The 21,942-nt window shown below is 46.3% G+C and overlaps 1 protein-coding gene across 1 annotated transcript in view; it reads right to left on the minus strand.

The window, feature by feature from the left end:
• The window catches only part of BFSP2 (beaded filament structural protein 2), a 69,714-nt gene that overhangs the window by 18,714 nt on the left and 29,058 nt on the right, over positions 1–21,942 (minus strand). Inside the window, exons 2-4 of the mRNA XM_061192778.1 lie at positions 10,753–10,835; positions 4,858–5,014; positions 3,704–3,865 (exon numbers count right to left, since the gene is read on the minus strand). Coding sequence (XP_061048761.1) covers positions 3,704–3,865; positions 4,858–5,014; positions 10,753–10,835 — 402 coding nt within the window. The remainder of the gene's footprint in view (positions 1–3,703; positions 3,866–4,857; positions 5,015–10,752; positions 10,836–21,942) is intronic.

Raw genomic sequence — 21,942 nt, forward strand, 5'->3', positions numbered from 1 at the left:
TGAGCAGAAAGGATGTCAGAGGTCTAGCCAGCACAAATGGCCTCACATGGTTATCAGTTTTATTTTTTAATTCTAGGTCTTCTAACAATGACTGACAGATGATTTTGATGTACCCATAAGTTCTGCAAAAGTTTTAGGAAAGAAGGGCATGGAGAAATCTTAATCTAGCCAACGTCAGTGTACAGCATACTTGCACTCAGGATTCTCTTTTTTGTTTGTCGCTCTACAGAGTGGAAATGTCTCAGCACATGAATCCAGGAAACAGGTGAGTAATAGTGACCCTCCAGTATTCCCCAAGGTGGTCTTTTTAAGGTCTGTCAGTTGCAGACTGGAGAGTGTGCTCCATGGCTAGCCAGGAGGTGTGGAGGGTGGTATGGCATGCTGCTGGAGGTTCTCGAAGTATCCCCAAACACCCTGAGTTGGGTAACCACATCAAACAGAAAAGGAAGGGCCAGACTTTAAAACCCTCTGGAAATTCTCTGGACCAACCTGATCCCCCAGTCACTGAATCATGCAACCTGAGAAGCTCCAAAGACTGGACCACTGAGGTTCCCGACATCTATAACACGGTGGCTGGAGAGAACCTAGTGTTACAAGCTTTTACTGATTAAGAAATAAAAAGAGTTGGCAGGAAAGTGATAGCAGATGCTGATGGCATCCACCTTGACTCCTTGGGCCATAACATGTGACTTCTCCCCAGCTTCCTTCCCACTGTCAGATTCTGCACCTCTCCCTGGGAGCTCTCTCTGAAGTCTTTGAAAGGTCACTCTGCTAGCAGATGGCAGATGACTGAGGGGAGAGGGTATTACTACCCCATCTTCCTCGCCTCTCTCCTCTCCTGTATTCTGTACTGTTCCCTAGGCCCCCATGGGGATGCTCCAGTCTCCCCCAGTGGGAGCTGGTTGGATAACGTGCTCTTTGTGTGTTCGCTTCTCTGCTTCCCGCAACTTCCAAAGAAACCACCTACAGTTCAATATTTGTCTCAGGATCAGTTTCTGGAGGAACTTAAATGAAGACAAATTAATCAAGTCAATTAATTTTTAGCCTCTCCAGGCTGAGAGGTAATTAAATACATGTCTGTATTCTCTCTGCAAAATGTTTAGAAAGCAGTGTGTGCTAAACCATTTCACATTTGTGCTTTGCAGCCAAGAAACCTACAAGAGATGTTCAGGCTGGACAAAAGTCAGCCCCCGAGGGCATGACGGCAATTGACAAAACTATTTATTGGAGGACTTCTGGCTGTCAGCTCTGATCTCTGTTGATGATTAGAGGAATTCACTCATTCTGCAAATATTTTCTGAGCTCCGCCTCTCTGCAAGAGGCCCAGGGAGCATCGGCCAAACTGAAACAAGTACTGTATGTTTTCTCTGAGATGTAGCTTTCAGATTACTCTATTAAAAAAACACTAATGAATCTGTTCAGAATTAATGTTTGAATGACTGTTGGGCTGGTGATGATTCTCAAGAGGGTGAGGGGTGAATAATAATGAAGTTTTTTTTTTCTTTTTCACACTATGCAGGATTAATTTCTGTTAATTATAATGCCCCTCCACCCTTTCCCAAAGAGATAATCATTATTGTGTGACGTAGACCCCAGGAGGGTTGGGACAGAAACAAGTCTGCAAATTCCTGGGCCACTGTGATTTAGCTTTGGAAGCAGAGCCAAGGAGAAGTGACAGCCTAATGCAGAGAAAAAAATCCCTGGATCAAGAGCCAGGAGAGCTGAACTTTGGTGTTCCAACCAGCTGTGCCACTTCAGGACATCAACTGCCCTCTCTGCGTCTCAGTTTCCTCACCTCTAAAATGAGGGAATGGGACTGATGGTCTCTAGGGTCATTAATTATAAATATTCATGAGTCCCCTAAGAAGCAATGGACCCAAACCATATCTATGCTTTGGTTTCACTTTCTCTTTGTGTGGTTTTGCCTCTCACTGGTTATGCGGGCTGTATTTCATGGAGTTACTAGGCACTATTTGCCGTGGAAATTGTTTGTAGTGACCTGGCCCAAGGATTTGAAGGTTAGAAAGAAGAGCTTTTGAAAAGGGGTAGGGGGTGGAGAATTGGGGAGTGGAAGATGTTTTCTGGGCTGGAGAACATTGGGGGATCCAGACTTGTGAAGACCCTGCGGGGAAGTTTCCTGTTGATACTTGGGGGGCAGGGGTTGAGGAGGGCTAGGATAAGAAAGGTCCTCCTGGTTTTCTTTTGGGAGTTTTATCAACTCCTGTGGTTCCCAAACTTGACTGTGTATTAGAATCATCAGTGAGCTTAAAAACCATGAAGTCCCTCTCCTCCTTCTGATTTAATTGGTCTTGGGCCTGGGTGTTTTTGAAAGTGCACTGAAATAATTTTGTTTTGCAGTCAGGATTGAGATCCACTCAATGGTCCCCGAGAAATCAGGAGCAGCCCTCTTGCCTTCTTTCAAATTCTACTTTATTTTTCCCACTTCCTTCATGCTTTCCTTCCTCTTCTGCTCTTTCAATCCTCTGCCTCAGAATTCCAGAATCATGAATGGGTGGGAGAAGGGGAAGGGAAGAACAAACCCTGTGCATTCTATTTTCTGGTTAATTCCTTTCTTATTTATGAGGTTTAATAAAAGATGCTTTCCTTCCATGAATATAATTCATACTACTTAAAAAAAACTTAAGAAAAACTTGGAAACAAGAGAGAAAAAACATCACAACATGAAATGGGTCCCACAAAGACAACCACTGCTAATGCTAATACCTTTATAGTTTAGAGTTTTCTTTCTGATTCTTTTTTTAAGGGAGACCTTTTCTTCACAGCTTTATTAAGGTATAATTGAAGTACAATAAACCATGTTCTGACCTTTTCTTGATGCCTAGTTTCTTTGTTTGAATGCTTTACCTACTCTGTATAGCAGGGGTTGGCAACTGCAGCCTGAAGGTCAAATCCAGCCCACCTCCTGTTTCTGTAAATAAAGTTTTATTGGAACACAGCCATGCTCACTGGTTACCTTCTGTCCGCAGCTGCTTTCACACCACAGTGGCAGAGCTGAGTATTTCAACAGAGACCATCTTGCCCAGGAAGCCTCAATATTTACTATCTTGTCCTTTACAGAACAAGTTTGCTGACCCCTGGTACATACCATTCTGTACTCTCTTTTTTCTCCCCATTTTACCTTATTGCCTGAGCAGTTCCCATATTGCTATAAATGCTTCATAAAGATCATTTCTAATAACTGCCTGATATTTTATTGCATGGTTAGGCTGTGGCTTAGTCTTTCTCCTGTTATTAAATATTTATCCGGTTTTCTTCCCAATTTTTTTCACCCTTATAATAATAAAGGCTTCAGTGGGTATATTTGGATGTACACTTTATCTGTATTTTCAGTTATATCTTTAGGATGGGGTCTAGATTATTCAAGTGGTAGGCAGGAGCATTTTATGATTCTTGGTACATGTCATCAAATCCCTTCCTCAAAGATGTCACATGGGTTTGTGCTCCCCAACAACTCAGGAGAGCACCCACATTTCCACATGCTTGCCAGCACTGAGTACTACCATTTTAAACTTTCTCTGCATTTAGACAGGTAAACAAAAAGCTATTGTTTTAAATTGCATTTCTTTTCTGTCTAACGAGATTGAAATGGTTGCTTTTCTTCTTTTGCACGTCGGCTGCTACTCGTCTTTGCTTGTCCTCCTTCTGCACAGGGCAGAGTGAGCACACTGGTCCTGCCTCTTACCTTAGCTTGGAGCAAGGCCCCTGCTTCCGCCCGCTTCTTTTCCACATCTCTCTCCCAGTGAATTCTGATCGTCTCAAGGATGTCATCCAGCCCAGTGCCAATGGGAACATCCAATTGTTCCAGCTCAGACCCTGCCAGCTGTTTGTATAGCATTTTCACATCCTGAAAATGACAACATATACCTCAGTGAGTTCCAGAGGAGAAAGAAAAGACACAGAATTCTAGCCAGCCGAAGCCCAGCTCCGTGGGCAATACTTTGCTTCTCATTTTGCTGCTGCCAAACATGGGGCTTCACAAAGACAGGCAAAGTCCCTAGTCCTCTTCCCAGCATGGGCGCTATATTCTCTTTTCCCCAGGATGCATTTCTTAGGCTACTCTTCACAAACCCATGCCCACCCAAAGCAAAAATCAAAATAAATAAATAACAAAATAACAACACAGAGTAAGCAATAACAGCAAGATGAAATTTATGAATTTCATCAAGTCAGAGGAGGCGGAAAGAGATTTAAAGATAACTGCGGAGTTTTTAAAGCGTTACCTTTGGAGAGTGGTGACAAACTATGGAGCTAAGGACAGGAGGAAGTGGGCTTATTGATTCCTGGTTAGCTTACAGTTGGACAAAAGAAGGAACTTCCCAATGTGAACATGGTTAAATGGGTTTTGACTTTTTCCAACTGCAAGCACTTTTTGGATCTTGGATGTTTGGACCTTGACCGGTGTGAGGTGGTTTAGAATCACTGCAGTTCTGCAGGACACGGGACCACATCACCACAGGCGGTCCCCTTCAGTCCTGTCACTCAACGATCCGACCTAATTTCATTGAGTGTGACTAAACCACAGCCTGGGTCTACTCTTGGAGTTATTTTGTTTGTCCAGTACAGTGTTGAAAAAAAAGTCTGAACTAGAAAGCTTAGGGGATGCTCCCTCCGATTCAACACACGTTCCATCACTCACTACTGCTTGGACCTGCTGCCTCCCCATTTATGTACCGGCCTGGTCCCTGAAGCCATTTGAGTTTGAAACTCAGGGTAACCTCACCCACTACAAGAAGTTGGAAATATTTTACTGGCATTTTGCCTGCAGCCCTGGGCAAGTGACGTGGAGCGTCACCTGTGTTGTGAAGCTCAGCCAGACAGATGAGTGCCCCCACCTACCTCTTCATAGCTCCTTGACAGAAAGCCAAGTTCTTCTTTCAGGCTTTCTATTTGACTCTCCAGATCCTTTTTTGTCGAATTCGCTTCATCAATGACTTTGTACAGAGAGTTAATTTCCTCTTCTGCCGCCTTTCGAAATGGCTGCTCATTTTCATATCTGTAGGTAAAGGAACTCAATCAGCAGAGCTGGGTGACCCCAAAGAAAAATAATCAGATTATAAATGTGACCAACACACCAATTATGGATACTTAGGCAATGAATGTTAAAAGTCACTGTTCCAATGGGTTTGAGGACACTGTTAATGCAATTGCTGCCTGTTGACTTATTAAAATGAAAGTGATTGCAGCCAACTTCTGATAACAGGGCACCTGGATTAATTAGGTGCCATCCTCATGGGGCACTGGAAGCACAGAGCTCTAGGGAAACTTCTCCAAGAGGGCAGATCCAGGTAAGGGGACCAGTGTTGTCATCATTATGCTGATCTGTCATCCTTTTCACCTGGGGATCCTTTAACGAACATTACTGAGAATCTGCTAGGTCCCAGGCTGTGTGCTGGTGATCCCCAAATGAAGAACGTGCATGGTTCCTCTCCCAAAAAGCCCAGGTAAAATTTCAGGACCGTGGCTGCAAACCCAAATGCCTTCAGGGACCAAGTGGGGAAAGTAGATGAGGGATGAGGGCCAGGTCTGGGCAACAGCAAGAGGTGGGGATTGACACGCGTAGGACAGCACATGCTTCACCTAAAGGGGCGCTGCTGCCCAGCCCTCCCCATCACTGCAGCGTGGGAAGGGGTATGCCCTTCTCTTGAGAAATCAGACACCTGGATTTGCATGCGAAATATGCAAAAACACACAGGCACACATATACACGCAGACACAAGTCTGAAACTGCCCCCTCTGCATTGTTTCAATCTCTGGTTTGCACAGGGCCTTTTTTCTAACAACTACCCAACATCTTTGGCAGTTTATCTCAGTGGCACTCCTTTCTTCCATGGCCTTCCACTCAGCCAAATTTCACACCTTACCTTCAACCATCCACAGAAGGGAGAAATCTCACACCTCTCATTTCAGAAAGCCTCTTAAATTTTAAAGGATTTTCGTGTTCAACTATCCAAACTCCTGCCTGGTGACAATCCTTTGATGTCATTGTTGATAGGTGATCACGCAGGCTCTGCTTCAATACTTCCAGCGACGGGGACCTCATCATCTCCCAAGGCCATCATGCCATTTTTGGACAGCTCTAACTATTGCAAATTGCTTCCTCCAAGAACTTTAGTCTCTATTCCTGAAAGAGCCTGAGTTCCACCCACTGGAACACCCAAAGTCAGTCTAATCCTTCCACTGGCAGCCCTACAAATATTTGGAGACACTCTCTTATGTCACTCTCTTGTCCCCCATCTCCATCCCCTACACCCCTCCAAGCCTTTTTGTCCTCAGGTTAAGCATTCCTACTTCCTTCCTCCATTTTTCATGTAAATGCGTTTTCATATTCGTCATTATCGAGGGCAGGGACTATGACCCTTTCATTTTCGTTTTTGCAGCAGCAGGTTTAAGATATATTTTTGGAATGACTTGAAATGCTCCAATTGGTCTGTGTCCTTCTTAAAATGTGATACAGAGAATGAAATGCAAAACTCCAGATGTTGCCTGATTACTTCAGGGTCTTGTGGGACTGTCTGCTCCTTTTTTTAAACCCTTTAATTCTATTCATCACGGATCCTAAGATTTGTATTGTGGGTTTTTGTTTGTTTGTATGTTTGTTCATTTCATTTTGATTAGCTGTATTTGCTGCTAACTAATATTGAGTCTCCTGCCAAGTAGATGCCCTGAACATTTTTCACAAAAGCTACTTTCAGCCCAATTTCCCTGTCCTCCTGGGTGCAACTAGTATTTGAACCCAGGAATAGGAGTTTATGTTTATCTTTCAAGTCATTGGTCCATTGTTCCAGTGTATTGGGATCAGAATCGTGATTCTGTCATTCTACTCTTCACCATCCCAACTGGCTTTGTATCATCTGCCATTTTGCCACACCTGCTTTCAAGCACCTTGCAGTTAAAAATAGTAAATGAAGGGACTGAGGACAGAGTCCTGTGGCATACCACCAGAGACTTCCCTCAGAGTTGGATCTCTACATTTGAATCAGCACTTGGGGGATGGTTTCTGAAGCGTTTTTCTGTGCTCTATATGTGGAATTAGATTTTCTACCCAAATTTATTCTTTTTGAAGGATTGCGTTCTTATTAACATTTAGTTCTTTTGGAAACAAGTCCTATCCTTCCAGCTGAAATGGAAACCCACTCATATAACAGGGATTAGTCTCTTTTGACCCAAGCTGGAAGAATACCCCACGTGCCTCTCGAGTCCAATTTTGCTCACCTCTCCAGGGAGCCTGGTCCTTTTCAGCACATGATCCATTCAGCATTACTGGAGGTTCTGGTCTCCTACAGACCGTTTTCTTGGCAGTCCTCTGAGGGATAACTCTGTGATATCCCCCAAGGCTGCTGTTACACTTTTAGCATTTTTTTCACTGCCCCATTCTGAATGGTGCTTCAGTTAGAACCCCTGGGTGCTCGTGACACCCAGAGCTGTCTTGCCTTGACCTGCAGGCCACTCTAACACAACATTGTCTACGGCATCCCATCACTTCTGCTTGGCTGCTCCACCATCAGCTCAACTCAGCTTCCTCAAAACCAAACTTATTATCAAACCCTGAATTTTAGGTAAGCGTTCCCTCCCCAATTTTCTATTTCATTCAAAGAATCACCTTCTAAATTACCCAAGTTCAAAGTCTGGAACTTACCTTTAACTTTCTCTTTTCAGGCTGTCTATGTAGATAATTTTTAAATACAGCCAGTTAGTTCTTCAACCCACCCCTCAAATCTGCCCATTGCTACCATCCCAGGCAGGCCCTGAACTACGCCTCCCATTGTCTTCCCAGGCCCACAGCATTGCCCCCAGAGTGACTGTCCTTAACCACATGGAGTCACTCCTCTGCTCAGATGCCTTAAGTGTCATCCTCAATAATCTGATCTCAATTTACTTCTCAATCCAGACCTTGCCTCTCCATCAGTCCAAACCCTTCACTCTCATTGTTTCCTGCTCATTTGCCTGCCTGTCCTCTCCACCCTACAAAGCTTCCTTTAAAGCTAAAATCTGGTCATGATGAGCCACTGCTCGAACCCCTTCTATGGGTCTCCTCTGCTCTCAGATAATTTCAAGCCCTTTGGAATGGCTGACATGGTCCTCCAGGATCTGTCTCCCCTTCATTCACTCTATATGCCCCAGTTATCCTGGGGTGTTTGGGATTCCACTAACGCACCATGTCTTCTAATGTCCTCCCGCCTTTGCACACGCTGTCCCCTCTGCCTGGAAAGTCATGCCTACTTTATTTGCCTGTTCAACTTCTACATGAGTTTAGGACCCAAATCAGGCATCATCTCTTGTCAACACTCCCTAACCAGGCTAAATGACCCCCCTCATCTGGGCTTATCTCAGTGATGGCACATCTGCTCAGTAATCACTGTCTGTTCACCCTCTGTCTTTGCCACTAACCTGTGGGCTCACTGAGCTCAGGAACCATGCCTGATTCACTTCACTCCCAGCACCTGGCAAGGAGCCTGGCACAAAGCAGACATTCAAACATTTGTTGAATTCATTCATTCACTCATTCGATGAATATTTTTTGAGCATCTATCTTGTGCTGGCACTCTTTTAGGTGCTGGTGATATACTGGGGCACAAAATAGACCAAGCCCCTGCTTTCGGTGAGTTTACATTCTACTCTGTTGAATGGCAGGACAAAGGTATGTATGAATGAATAAACAAATGAATGAATGAATTCATGCCAAAAGGAATAAATGAATGAATGAGTGAAAAACATTTCAGTCAGATGCTACCTTAATCACACTTAATTAAATTCTACCTTAAATTTAGTGTGAATGGGTCAATGTCTATTGGCATCTTTTTTTTTTTTTAATATTTATTTATCTATTTGGCTGTGCCAGGTCTTAGTTGCAGCACATAGGATCTTTAGTTGCAGCATGCAAGATCTCTTTTAGTTGTGGCATGCGGGATCTTTTAGTTGCGGCATGCGGGATCTTTTTAGTTGTGGCATGTGGGATCTTTTTAGTTGTGGCATGCGGGATCTTTTAGTTGCAGCATGCAGGCTCTAGTTCCCTGACCAGGTATCGAACCTGGGCCCCCTGCATTGGGAGTGTGGAGTCTTAACCACTGGACCACCAGGGAAGTCCCAGTTGGCATCTGTCTTTAATCATGCAGAGAGTTGTCAGTGGCTGGATGATGGCTGCACTTCTTTGTGCGCCTCTGACCTTGGCTACCAGTGCTGAGCAAGACGGCAACCCTGGCTGGTTGAGAGTCTCCTTGACTCCAGAGTGGCACGAATGGAGGCCTTTTAGCAGTTGGAGAAGCTTGGTCTCAAAGAAAGGAAATGACTGGGGATCTGAGGAGATGGTGGAGATTCCCTTTTTCATCACAACACCCTTCTTATTCCTAAGATAAGAATGGCCATGGGATCATGGTCTTCCCCATAGACTCCTAACTATATGCCTTTCCTCTTCATCTTTGCTAATTTAGGGAATAACAATCCCATCATCCACACATTTGCTCAACTCCCAGGACACCTTCCCCTCAAAATATTCTCAAAATCACTGTGTTCATCCATAAAAGGGGCATCTTCATTTTGCTTCTCCATTAGGCCAGTGTTTTACAAACCCCACTCACCTACACGATTTTGCACTAAATGTGTATTTTCTGTATCATTATTTACTTTATGTTGTTCCTTAAATTCATGTACTTAAAGAGTAAATCTTAAATCAATAAACTTTAAAAGCTCTTTATATTAAATAAATTTTCAATTGCTACTATAAATGGTAGTACTATAGTGGAAAAACAGTTTCATGGGCCATAAACAGAAGGTAACTATAAAAATAAATATATGACTGGGACTTCCCTGGTGGCGCAGTGGTTAAGAATCTGCCTACCAATGCGGGGGACACGGGTTCGATTCCCCGTCTGGGAAAATCCCACATGCCGCAGAGCAACTAAGCCCGTGCACCACAACGACTGAGCCCTTGTGCCACAACTACTGAAGCCCATGCGCCTAGATAGAGCCTGTGCTCCGGAACAAGAGAAGCCACCGCAATGAGAAGCCCGTGCACTGCAACAAAGAGTAGTCCCTGCTCACCACAACTAGAGAAAGCCTGTGTGCAGCAACAAAGACCCATTGCAGCCAAAAATAAATAAATAAATAGATAAATTTATAAATAAGTAAATACATGACTATTAAAATTAAAACGTTTATCTTTATACCGCTTAAAATGATCTTCATCAGCCACATTATAGGAGACACTATTAGACTCCAAAGAGGTGGTTCTCAAGGCTGGATGGACATCAGGAAAGCCTGGTGAACTTTAAAAATACAGAGGCTGGGACCCACCCCCATTAATGTCTGTGGGGCTGTGCACTGGCAGTTTTAAGTGCCCAGGTAATTCTCATATGCAGCCAGGATTGAGAAGCATTGCTCCAAACCAGTAGTTCTCAAAATTTGGTCCCAGGGCCAACAGGATGAGCATCATTGGCAACTGGTTAGAAATGTAACCACCAGTCCCTCAGGTGGTTCTGATGAACACTAGGTTTTGAGACCTCTGCTCTAAGCCAGGTGACACTGGCAAAATCTCTGAGGCCTTGGGACCTATTTGTGTCTACAAGGAGGGTTTGAGCCAGATATTCTTGGCTCTGGATTCTCCTGGGGATGCTGTTATCCCACCTAGCCTTCCATGAGGCTGGGGTGCATGCTGCAAACTCTGGGGCCGCATTACCCAAGTGGCCCAGGAGTCTGGGGCACGGAGGGACTGTCCCCTCGGCTGTGGAGCGTTACCTCTCCTTAAAGTCGTCCGCGCCTGCCTGGATATTCTCTGTCTGCAGCATGAGCCGTGCGTTTTCCAGGACCGCCTCGCCCACCTAGAACGACCACACACCAAAGGACAAGGTCACTGCGGGGTCTTCCTACTTCAAACTGTGCCTCGCGCTGGGCACAGAGCCTCTGGGGCACTGAGAGCACCTTTCTCATGGCAAATATTTTTAGAATTCAAGTGTCCCTCTCTAAGAAAAGGGGGGCGAGATAGACACTAAAGCATAAAATCTGGGTGTCTTCTAAGGGCTTTTAGGGTTGGATTTTTGGAGCAAAAAGATTACTCAAGGCAGACTTGTCTGTGGCCTCTGTCACAATGATGAGCTTTTGGCTCTCCAGTGAAATTTCTGGCTCCTTAAATGAAGTTTCACTGGCTTGACTTAGTGTCTCTTAACATTTTCTGGTCATGGATGCCTTTGGGAAACTGATGAAATCTCTGGACCAGTGCTGCCCAATAGAACTTTCGGTGATGATGGAACTGTTCTACACTGTGTGGTCCAACACAGTGGCCACACGTGGCTACCGAACGCTCAAAACGTAGCAAAGGCAACTGAAGAACTGAACATTTACTTCTATTTAATCTTAACTAATTTACATTTAAATAGCCACAGGTGGCCACAGGTGGCTCTAGAACTGGACAGTTCGGCTCTAGAATTCTGTCCACCCTCAGAACATACATGTGAACATAAACATGGTACATACAGTTTGGGGGTTTCATGGAGAAGAATGATTTTTCAAATTTGGCCCTCAGCACCCCTCAGGGTTCCCCACGTTTGGGAGGATAGTCATCTTCTTAACCTGAGAAACTTCTTTTTAAAATAAATATATTTTTTACATATTGGCTTTCGGATAATCTTCAGCTTGGGATGGGGGATAAACTAACTGTTACTTTAAAATAAGGATGCAAATCTGAGGAAACTTTCTGGAGTGATAAAGATGTTCCATATCTGGATCTGGTGATTACATTGATGTATAGTAGGTAACAATTTGTTAAGCTGTACCATTAAGATTTGTGTATTTTACTATATGTAAATTATGTTTAATAAAAATACATAAAACTGAAAAAAAAAAAGGTTGCAAATCACTGTTTTAAGCTCTTATCAGTCCTTTGCTCTTGAAAGTAAATGAGTTGGAAGTTCTTTGCTGACTTGGTGGAGGACTTCCGGCACCAGAGGTCAGAGACCGTAGTAAGATGAGAAAGAACGGGGAGGGGGAGACCCCAGTTGCCTGCTCCAGTGTGCGTCAGGGCAGGGCTGGAGCAGAGAGAAGATGAGGTTGCTGGTGGGAAATTCAATGAAGTGGACAAACAACACAAGATGACCCCACTGGAACAAGGGCGCACCATCCCTTCCACCCAGATCTGGGACTTGGTCCACTCCTGTGCTCCCTCGGTTTCCCCAGCAAATCCCTCATCCCACTGTGCTGAAGTGGCCCTTCCCAGGGTCAACTCCTTGTTCATTGCTGTGTCTCCAAGCTCTGGTTGTGGTGGACATTCCATCAACACCTGTTGAGTGAATGCCTGCATGAATGAATTGTGTGACCATGGGTGAGCCATTCCCAGTCTTCCCCTGTCCCAGGTCTGGAGGTCATTTTCTGGAAGCCCCCAAGAAGGGTGTTTTAAGATGTACCGGGGATTTTGCTTTTATTCTGGTATGGAGAGGCCAACAGATCAGGAGACAACTGACATTGCAAAGATCATTTGTTACTCACAGTTCCCAAGAGGAGGGGGCAGCCACACCATGTAGGGCTACACAGAGAAGAACCAGGGCTGGTCAGGAAGCAGAAGGGGCGAGGGGAAAGCATGGGCAAAAGGCTTTATTGTGGTTTTCATGGGAAGGAATGGGCACAGCAGTATAAGCAGCTGGGATTGGCTGGTTTGAATAATTTCAGTGGTCTCTGGGCTATAGAGATGGTCCCTTGTTGTCTGGTACCCAGCCCTGGGTGGTCAGAGCAGAGGAATATTGCCTCTTGGAGTGTGAGCCCCAGCAAGGGGAGGCAGGTTGGGGTATTGACTCAGGATGGTTTGCATCTCAAAGGCACTGTCACAGGTAAGTGGTTCCTATCTCTAGGATTCACTAGCCCTGCAATGGGGCCGTCTCTCCCTGTCAATGAGGCCCCAGCTGCCACAGCATCAAGAATACAGAAAATAAGAACATAGAGTTAATATCGTTGAATATAGTTCATTCAAAGGCTCTGGCTATGTGAGGCCTCTGAGGACTGGCTTTGGCTGCTCTGACCCAGCCCTCTATTCGCCCTCCTTTACACGCTGCTGCACCCACATTTAGGAACCCCTTTCCTTGTCTTTGGATGCTCCGTGATGCCATTTTGCAGATGATGAATTTGCAGCCCAGGGCAATTATCCTGCTCGTTTTCTCCCAATGGTGCCCATGACAAATATTCCACCCTAACATGGGACCTTGAGTCATAGCAGGTATCCAGACCGCAGGCTCAAAAACCCCAGCTTCAGAGATGATGGCTTCCAAAGTGCTCTAGAGTAGCTGGCCATGCAGGGCCAGATGCGGGCAGATGTGGGCCTGGAGCTTGTACAAGTTGGGAGACTGCCTTTAAGAAAAAAAAAAAAATTACTAGTACAAGGGGGGACGTGCAAGTGAGGGAGCTTGAGGCTTAAACTCTTCACGTGGGTACAGCTCTGTTTTGTTTCTGCTTTGAAAATATGCAATGCAGGGGGTGGACAGAAAAAGTAAAAAACAAAACCCAACCCTGGGGCGTGGGGGGATATACGTGTACCATATTCAGAGGCACACAATTCTGGAAAAGCAGAAAGATGCCTGAGGATGCAGTCACCTATGTCCCACCGTCCAGAACAAACACACTAGCGCTTGCATGTGCTGCCTTTTGACTTGGGCTTTGCTCCGCCCAGCAGCAACTGTCCCCTGTGTGTGAATCGGTGACATCCGCCCAGCGGTCTGAAGTCTCTTCATAAGTAAGAGGCTGACGGGAGCAACGGTGCAGGAGTCGGTAGGAGATACAGGCTGATGGGAGGCGAGGCCAGGGCTCTGTCCTTGCTTCTCCTTACTTGGGGTTGAGGACGGGAGGCTGCCTGGGACACTTTGGACGCCGCCCAGCAGATGGGGAGGTTCTGTCCAATGTCTGTCCAAGGAGGCTGGGCAGCTCTGGGCTCAGGGAAGCTGGCGGTTCCTGCTTTCGCTGTTGTTTAGTAACAACCAGAGGTTTATTCGAGCCTCAAGTGGAGGCTAATTATAGGCCCTGACTTGCCAAAGCGCAGTTTGCTGGCCGTGCTTCCCCATCTCCACAGACTGGATCCTAAAATAGACCTCCAGGCCATTGCTGAGTGCAGAGAGCCTTCCTCTGTCCTCCCGCGGCCCCTCAGCCCCGCACAGGCCACGTCCTCTGGGTGTCAGGGGTGGCTCAGCGCCCCCAGCCAGGAAAGGGCCAGGCGGCGGGTCCAGGGCTGGGACATTGGCTGAGGTTTAGCACAGGCTGAGGACTGGGATGGTGGCCAAGGCCAAAAGTAAGTGTGGCACCTGCACAGTGGGACAGGGACCATCTTTGTCTCTATACCTGGGAAAACCATGAAACCTTCCCTGGGACTGAGGACAGGAAAGGAAGAGGGAGAGAAGTTGGATTTACTGCCTACAGGTGTGGCCCACTCACATGCTGGAGCTGGCTTGTACTGGCTTGTACTGGCTTGTACCTGCTTGCCAGGACAGACTGTTAAATAAATATTTCAGGAGTTTCGTGAGCCGGTTGTTAAACACAGCCACCATGAAAATTTTAATTATGTGAACTTACAATTACATAAATTATACTAAAAACAAAGGTAATAAATACTCAAAATACAAAGGTAATGGCTACTCATCATTTCCTAATTGTTTTACCATGTTTGACGGTCATCTCTGCTTTTGAGGTTATTTGCTTCTATCGTATCTGTAATGATGTGTGGACAGGGAACATTGCTTGCCATTCCAGTAAACAAAGAATGTTGCCCACCATTCCAGTTCTACAAGGACCAAGCCATCAGCCACTGTAGCTGCCCCCAGCCCCATGGTGCACCCAGAGAACTCAGGGTGGAGAAAAACAGGAAGTCTTCTGTGCTTTGGATACTGGCCCCAGAGAGTTAAGATGCATATTGAAGAAATAATTTCAATGAGCCCAGACTCTGCATCTTCCTTTATATAGAAAAGCACTAAAATCATTAACTTGAGATGTCAGTTTCTTGTGATTAGCAGTAATCTTTTGATGTTCGACCACATGTTGTTTTCCAGCAAAAAACTCCAATATATCCTGCCTCTTACCTTACCTCTTCCGAGCAGTTCCTCAGAGCTATTTGAGAGGCTGTCTCTCTGGGGCTATAGTCCTCAGTAAGGTTCCCTAATAAAACTTAACTCTCAACTTTTAAGTTGTGTGTTTTTCTTCAGTCGACAGGTGGGAACACTATGTAACGCTGTCCTACAATGCATCTCTTCCCAACTCTGCATTCATGCTGGTAGCTTGATGTCAGCTGTGGTGAGAGTAGCTACACTAGGGAAATTGGCGAACACCATAAAGCAGAGCGTTTCATCCATGGAGAGCCAATTGTTATACAGATCCTAGCTCACTGACTGTTCCCCACCTTCCACCCAATACTCAATATTCATGACTTCACTAAATGCTCATGGCCCTCCTCCAATGTTGATATCAAGTCACCCATTTTATGGATGAGGATGCCAAGGCTCAGAGAGCATATGTTAATTGCCCAAATCGCATAGCTGGAATGTGGCAGAGCCAGAAGGCCAAACCAGGTTAATGTGACCTGAAAGTGTGCATATCTTTGTCATCAGTTTTGGAAACTGAAAGGCACATCAGAATCAAGAGAGACTCTGTTGTGGAGGACTGTTTTCTGTCTTTGCTGTAACATAGAATAGTCAGGACTCCTGGTTCCTATTTGGGCTGCATCACAAAGACAAAGAGGCATCTTCCCTACTGGGTGTGAGGACGCTAATCAATCAAACCAAACCGTCTTTGGAGACATTTCTCCAAAGAAGATATACAGATTGCCAACAAACACATGAAAGAATGCTCAACATCATTAATCATTAGAGAAATGCAAATCAAAACTACAATGAGATATCATCTCACACCAGTCAGAATGGCCATCATGAAAAAATCTAGAAACCATAAATGCTGGAGAGGGTGTGGAGAAAAGGGAACACTCTTGCACTGTTGGTGGGAATGTAAATTGATACTGCCACTATGGAGAACAGTACGGAGGTTCCTTGAAAAGCTAAAACTAGAACTACCATACGACCCAGCAATCCCACTACTGGGCATATACCCTGAGAAAACCATAATTCAAAAAGAGTCATGAACCACAATGTTCATTGCAGCTCTATTTACAATAGCCAGGACAGGGAAGCAACCTAAGTGTCCATCGACAGATGAATGGATATAGAAGATGTGGCACATATATACAATGGAATATTACTCAGCCATAAAATGAAACGAAATGGAGTTATTTGTAGTGAGGTGGATGGAGTTAGAGTCTGTCATACAGAGTGAAGTAAGTCAGAAAGAGAAAAACAAATACAGTATGCTAACACATATATATGGAATCTAAGGGAAAAAAAAAAGACAAAAAAAAAAAGGTCATGAAGAACCTAGTGGCAAGATGGGAATAAAGACACAGACCTACTAGAGAATGGACTTGAGGATATGGGGAGGGGGAAGGGTAAGATGTGACAAAGTGAGAGAGTGGCATGGACATACATACACTACCAAATGTAAAATAGATAGCTAGTGGGAAGCAACCGCATAGCACAGGGAGATCAGCTCTGTGTTTTGTGACCACCTAGAGAGGTGGGATAGGGAGGGAGATGCAAGAGGGAAGAGATATGGGAACATATGTATATGTATAACTGATTCACTTTGTTATAAAGCAGAAACTAACACACCATTGTACAGCAATTATACTCCAATAAAGATGTTAAAAAAACTAAAAAAATCCAAACCAAACCGTCTCCCACTCCAAGTCCCGGAGCTTTCATTTCCGAGCCCTGTAAGCTGAGGAGACCTGAGACAGATCTGCGGTCCGACTCTGAAGGCCCAGGGGGCTTCTGCGGCTGTAAACTTTGCTGTCAGGCCCTAGAGAGGAGAGGGCACTTGTGTTTAAAACTTTGAGAGATGTACATTAGCTATCTGGTCCTCTTGGATTTATGGCTGAAGTGGATGCAAATTAACCTCACTTCTCTGATCACATTTTCTTCCCAGGGGAGAAGGTGATAAAAATACCAAATGTACAGTCCCTGACTGATGCTGTGAATACAAACATACTTACCCATGACCCTGGGACCACTCCTGCCCACTTTTCTAGTAGGAGAAAAGTATAAACTGATGTAACATTTGCACTCAAGGGCAGATTTAAGGGACGGCAGGCTAGCAGCTTGCACATGGTGTGCTGGGGACACCAGCAGATGACATCTTCTCCTCTCTGTCCTTCTGCCCAAACAGAGCTGGGACTCCTACCATCAAGGCTACGTAACTTAACACCAGGTCTTCTGTTGAAAAGAGGCACTGTCATAGCAGCAACAGTGCGAATCGCTATGTGAGATTAACTGGTCTTAAGGGATTAGGACCCATTAATTTTGCTGGAGCCAGAAACAAAATTCACCTTCAAAGCCTAAAATGCTGTGGATGAGAGTAGCGGGGGTTGAGTGGCAGGGGAATGGCAGTCAGAGGCCATGGGGGGCAGGGGTGTGTCCTGTGAGGGATGGTGCAGGGCGGGGCGCTGCCCACTGGCTGTGGAGGCTCAAGCTGCTCTGGGCTTGGCCGGCAGCCACCTCATCTGACTTCCCTGGAGCTGTCTTCCTTTGCGCCTCCACGTGGACGCTTCCTTAGCAGACTTTACACCAGTGCTTCTCAAAGTATGGTACCTGGACCAGCAGCCTCAGCGCCACCTGAAACTTGTGAGAAATGCACATTCTCAGACCCTGCCTCAGATGTCTGAGTCAGAATCTCTGGAGTGGGTCCTAATGATCTGTGTTTTAACATGCTTTCCAGGGGCTTACGATGCACACTCGACTTTGAGAGCCTTTGCTTTGCACAGACCTGCCTCCGGTCCTGCTCGGGCCACCCCCAGGCTGCTCCTGGACCTCCTTGCTGTCCTGACCCACGCCGTTACCTCTGCCTAGAACACCTGGTCTTACCACCTGACACTCCCTGGCCCTGGCCACCTGAGAAACCCTTCCCCACTTTAACGCTCCTCTCAAACATGGCTTCCTCTACGAAGCTTCTTTATTCGCTCATCCATTACTGCCTTCATGTCTTCAGCACGTGATTATTATTTCCTCTGTGCCAGGCTCTGTGCTGGTTTTGAGGAATCAGCAGCTATGGTAGGAGATGCGGTTAGAAAGGCAGGCAAAGACCAGATCCTGGGGGGAAGGCCTTGGAAAGAGTGGGAAGGAAGTGGCATTTGCTGGGATGCCAATGGAAGGTTTTGAGCAGGCACAGGGGTAACCTGCATGGTAAGTGGATCCCCCTGACTCCTGTGGGACACAGGGGGCCATGCCGAGGGCCCAGCTAGGGGGCTCCTGCACTCATCCAGAGGAGGTGATGGCGGCTTTGACTAGGGCAGTTGAGGGATGGTGGGGATGGAGCAGTCATGGGGAGAGTGAGGGAGAGGAATTGAAGATGGCCCCTAGGCTTTTAGCCAGAGCTACTGGCTGCACATGGGCCCTAGCTGTCTCCCTACCTCCCTCCTTGAATCATCCTGCATCTGAGTCACGTTCCCCCCATAGCAGAGCATGTCCCCGCCTCTCCACGCAGTGTAAACAGTATGCAGGCAATGACCACATTGGCCTATTCTTGACCCCAGCTCCTCCCTCACCAATTTGGGCCAGTTACTGGGATAAGTGACTCTAAGATTCAGTTTCCTCATCCGTAGAATGTGGATAATGCCACTCCCTGCCCCCTGGGATAGTTGTGAGAAACAAATGAGCCGATGCTTGGGAAGCACTCGGCTGACTGCCTAGAGCAGAGTAAGCATGAATGGTAGCCATCTTTATTGTTGTTATTCGTCTTAGGACAGAGCAGTTGTTCAGTGATTGTTGAGTGAGTCTGCCGGGTATGGTGGTCTGGCACTGTCCCCGCTCTGCTTTTTCTGGATGCACAGGTGGCTAAATGAAGACTTTTATCTAGTGGATTCATGTTATTTTTCTTTCAGTTTTTCCATCCATAGTCATTTGAAAAGCCTTGGTCCCTGGTACTACGATGATGAGGATTTTACCCTTTCCTACTGCCATCCTCACTGTGGATGCAGTTATAAAAATAAATGGAACAGAAATGAAGACCCAACACAGCCATAAATAAATAAATAAAATTAAAAAAAAAAATCTCCCCAGGTGATTTAAAAATAAATAAATAAATAAATAAATGGAGCTGGTGGTGGCAGGTGAGGGATTTAACCTTCACTGTGTTTCAAAAAGGCAAGGATGAGCAGCATTTTCAAAAGGGTTATCATTTGGGCCCAAGGGTATAATTAGAGCTTTATTTGGAGTTAATGATATTGGCATCCCAGCAACCAGAGCTGCAGGTGAGGGAGGAGGTGGGTAAGCCTGGGCCCTGGGAAATGAGACTCAGCTGGTGCACTGGCAGATGCAAGAGCCCTGGCAACACTTCTCACACTTGTTTGACTTTCAAGTTTAGGATAAATGCTCAGCATGACTTGCTTCCAGCAATAAATGAACAAGAAATCATCATCTGTCTCTATACCCGACTCTTACTGCATCTTCACCAGGATCGTGAAGGCCAGCATGTCACCAGCCAGCCACATGCTTCTCTGTGCTCATCCTGACCTGCTGCTACATTCGTCATGAGACACACTTTCCTCTCTTGGCTTCCATGAACCACTCTCCCCTGCCCTTCCTTCTACTTTGTTGGCCATCTTTCGGCTTCCTCCTGCATGAAGTCTGTCTCCCTTGTCTGACCTCTAAATGCTAGAGTTCTCAAGACTGGGTCTTGGGGCTTTTTCTCTTTAATCACTGAGTTATCTGATCCATTCACATGGCTTGAAATGTATGTGCGGATGACTTCTGCATTTATATCTCTAGCTCAGAACCTTCCTTTCTACTCTAGGCTTGCGTACCATTCTCTCCTTGACATCTTCTCTACTTGGCTCAGATGTCTCACACTTAACGTGACCAAAATGGAATTTTTGCCCTCTAAAAGCAAACCGCCCCCCCGCTGCGCTCCATGCCAGTAAACAGTACTAACAGAAACCAGGGAGTCTTGACATCACGCTTTCTCTCATCTCCCACATCTAATCCAACACCAAGGTTAGTCAATTCCTCCCCCCCCCGCCCCAATGTATCTCAAATCCATCTGCTTCTCACATCTCCACTGATGTCACCCTGGTGCACACCCCCGTCACGCTCTCCAACCCCATGGCGACATCCTCCTAATCCCTCTGTCCTCTCCTCCGTGAGTCCATTCTTCATGCTGCTTCCAGAGTGATTTTCTTCAACTCTTCACATCAGATCATGCCACTCTGATTAAATTAAATTAAAACTCTTCTGAGGTGTTTCTTGTGCTTAAGATAAAATCCAAGCTTCTGACAGCGGCCCTCAAGGCCCTGCATGTGTGTCAATCTTCCCACTGCTCACAGGCTCCACCCTGCGGCTGCCGGGTCTTTGTGGACCACGCGGGCCTCTCTCTTGCCTTGAGGCTTCAGCCCGTGTGGACTCCCCTGCCTGGACTGCTCTCCCCATCCTGTGTTTGGGTGGCTCCCTCATCCTGATCACGCTGCCTAAGGTAGGACCTCCTTCCGCTCTGCCCCTCTCTGCCTTGTTCACTTTCTTTAAAACACTTACCACAGCTTGTAATTATTACCAATTTTTGTTTATTGGTTTATTAGTTGTTATCTCTGTATTTGCTGCCAGAATATAAACTCCTTGAGGCCAGGCACCGCCTTTCTGTCCTGCTGTTGTTCCATCTCCAGCAGTGTCTGGTACAGGACATACAGTTGGATTAATGAGCCCAGAAATAGTGCTGCTTCTTCATGGACAACCAGGAAGGGGAGACCCTCCAGGGACACCCAGGTTCCTACCTAGTGCCAACCTGAGAATCATCTTTGGTACCTCCCTCCCCTTCACTCCCAAATCAGAACATATCAATTCCCCACACTGATGAGCTTCACTCCATTCCCGTCCCTTATCCAGCCTTAGTTTGAGCCCCAATTGTCTCTTTTCTGGTTCAACCTGATAGTTGTTACCTGAAGATGGAAAATACGAAGCCCACGCAGTGAGTTAAGGTTGCACCTGCAAGTGGAGTTAGGGGACGTGTCATCAGGTAGTGGAGAGGGTGCCATGTCCCAGACAGCTCCCCCCAAGCACAGTCACAGCCACTGTGGGTCCCGGGAGAATCAGGCACACTGAGGGCTAAGGTCGGGTCTTCCGGGCAAGTTCAGGATGGTGGGCACCTCTGAGTTGTACTGCATGTAAGCCTTGACCTCATCATCACACTGCGCTCTGGCTGAGGGGAGAAGGTCTTAGTAGGAGAGGTCGGAGGAGTGTGGAGTGAGAGGCCAGAACTGGCGGGTGCTGGTGTTCACAGTGCTGGGAGATCGGGAGCACCTGGTCCCTAGAGGCTGCCCTCTGTCTCGAGGAGGACAGAGTTCCCTAGGCTTCACCTTCTGCGGAGGCCTCCCTCATCCTGTTCCCCCGAGTTCTGGCTCTGGGCTTACCCAGCATCCTGCCTGCAGCTACCTTGGATGGATATAGGAGGGCTTGCTTTGGGCACTGAAGAGTTTAACTGCCACGGTCCACCAGTATGTAAGCCTGGGTGTGTGTGTCATGACCCAGCTCTTCAGGGCCTAATTTTCTACACATGTCCTAATAAAATCTGAGTTTTGAGCACCAGGCACATCAAGATACAGTGACCCTGGGAGGCTCTGTTTGGGCAGCCAGCTGGTCCCCCTCTGTGACATCTCTGTCTCTGTCTCTCTCGCTTTCTAGATTTGGAGCAACTGCTTTCCAACTTCTCATTCCCCTTTCTACTGGAATGAACTTACTAAGATGCAATTTGAATTTATTCAGGGGGGTGCTCTTGAATAAACCCTCGCAACTTGGCCCTGCTCTTCACTCTGGCTTTATCTCTTCTTCTCTCCCCTGCTATAGGCTGAACTATTTTTCTGAACAGACGTGG

The sequence above is a fragment of the Eubalaena glacialis genome, chromosome 6, assembly GCF_028564815.1.
Source record: "Eubalaena glacialis isolate mEubGla1 chromosome 6, mEubGla1.1.hap2.+ XY, whole genome shotgun sequence".
NCBI lineage: Eukaryota > Metazoa > Chordata > Mammalia > Artiodactyla > Balaenidae > Eubalaena > Eubalaena glacialis.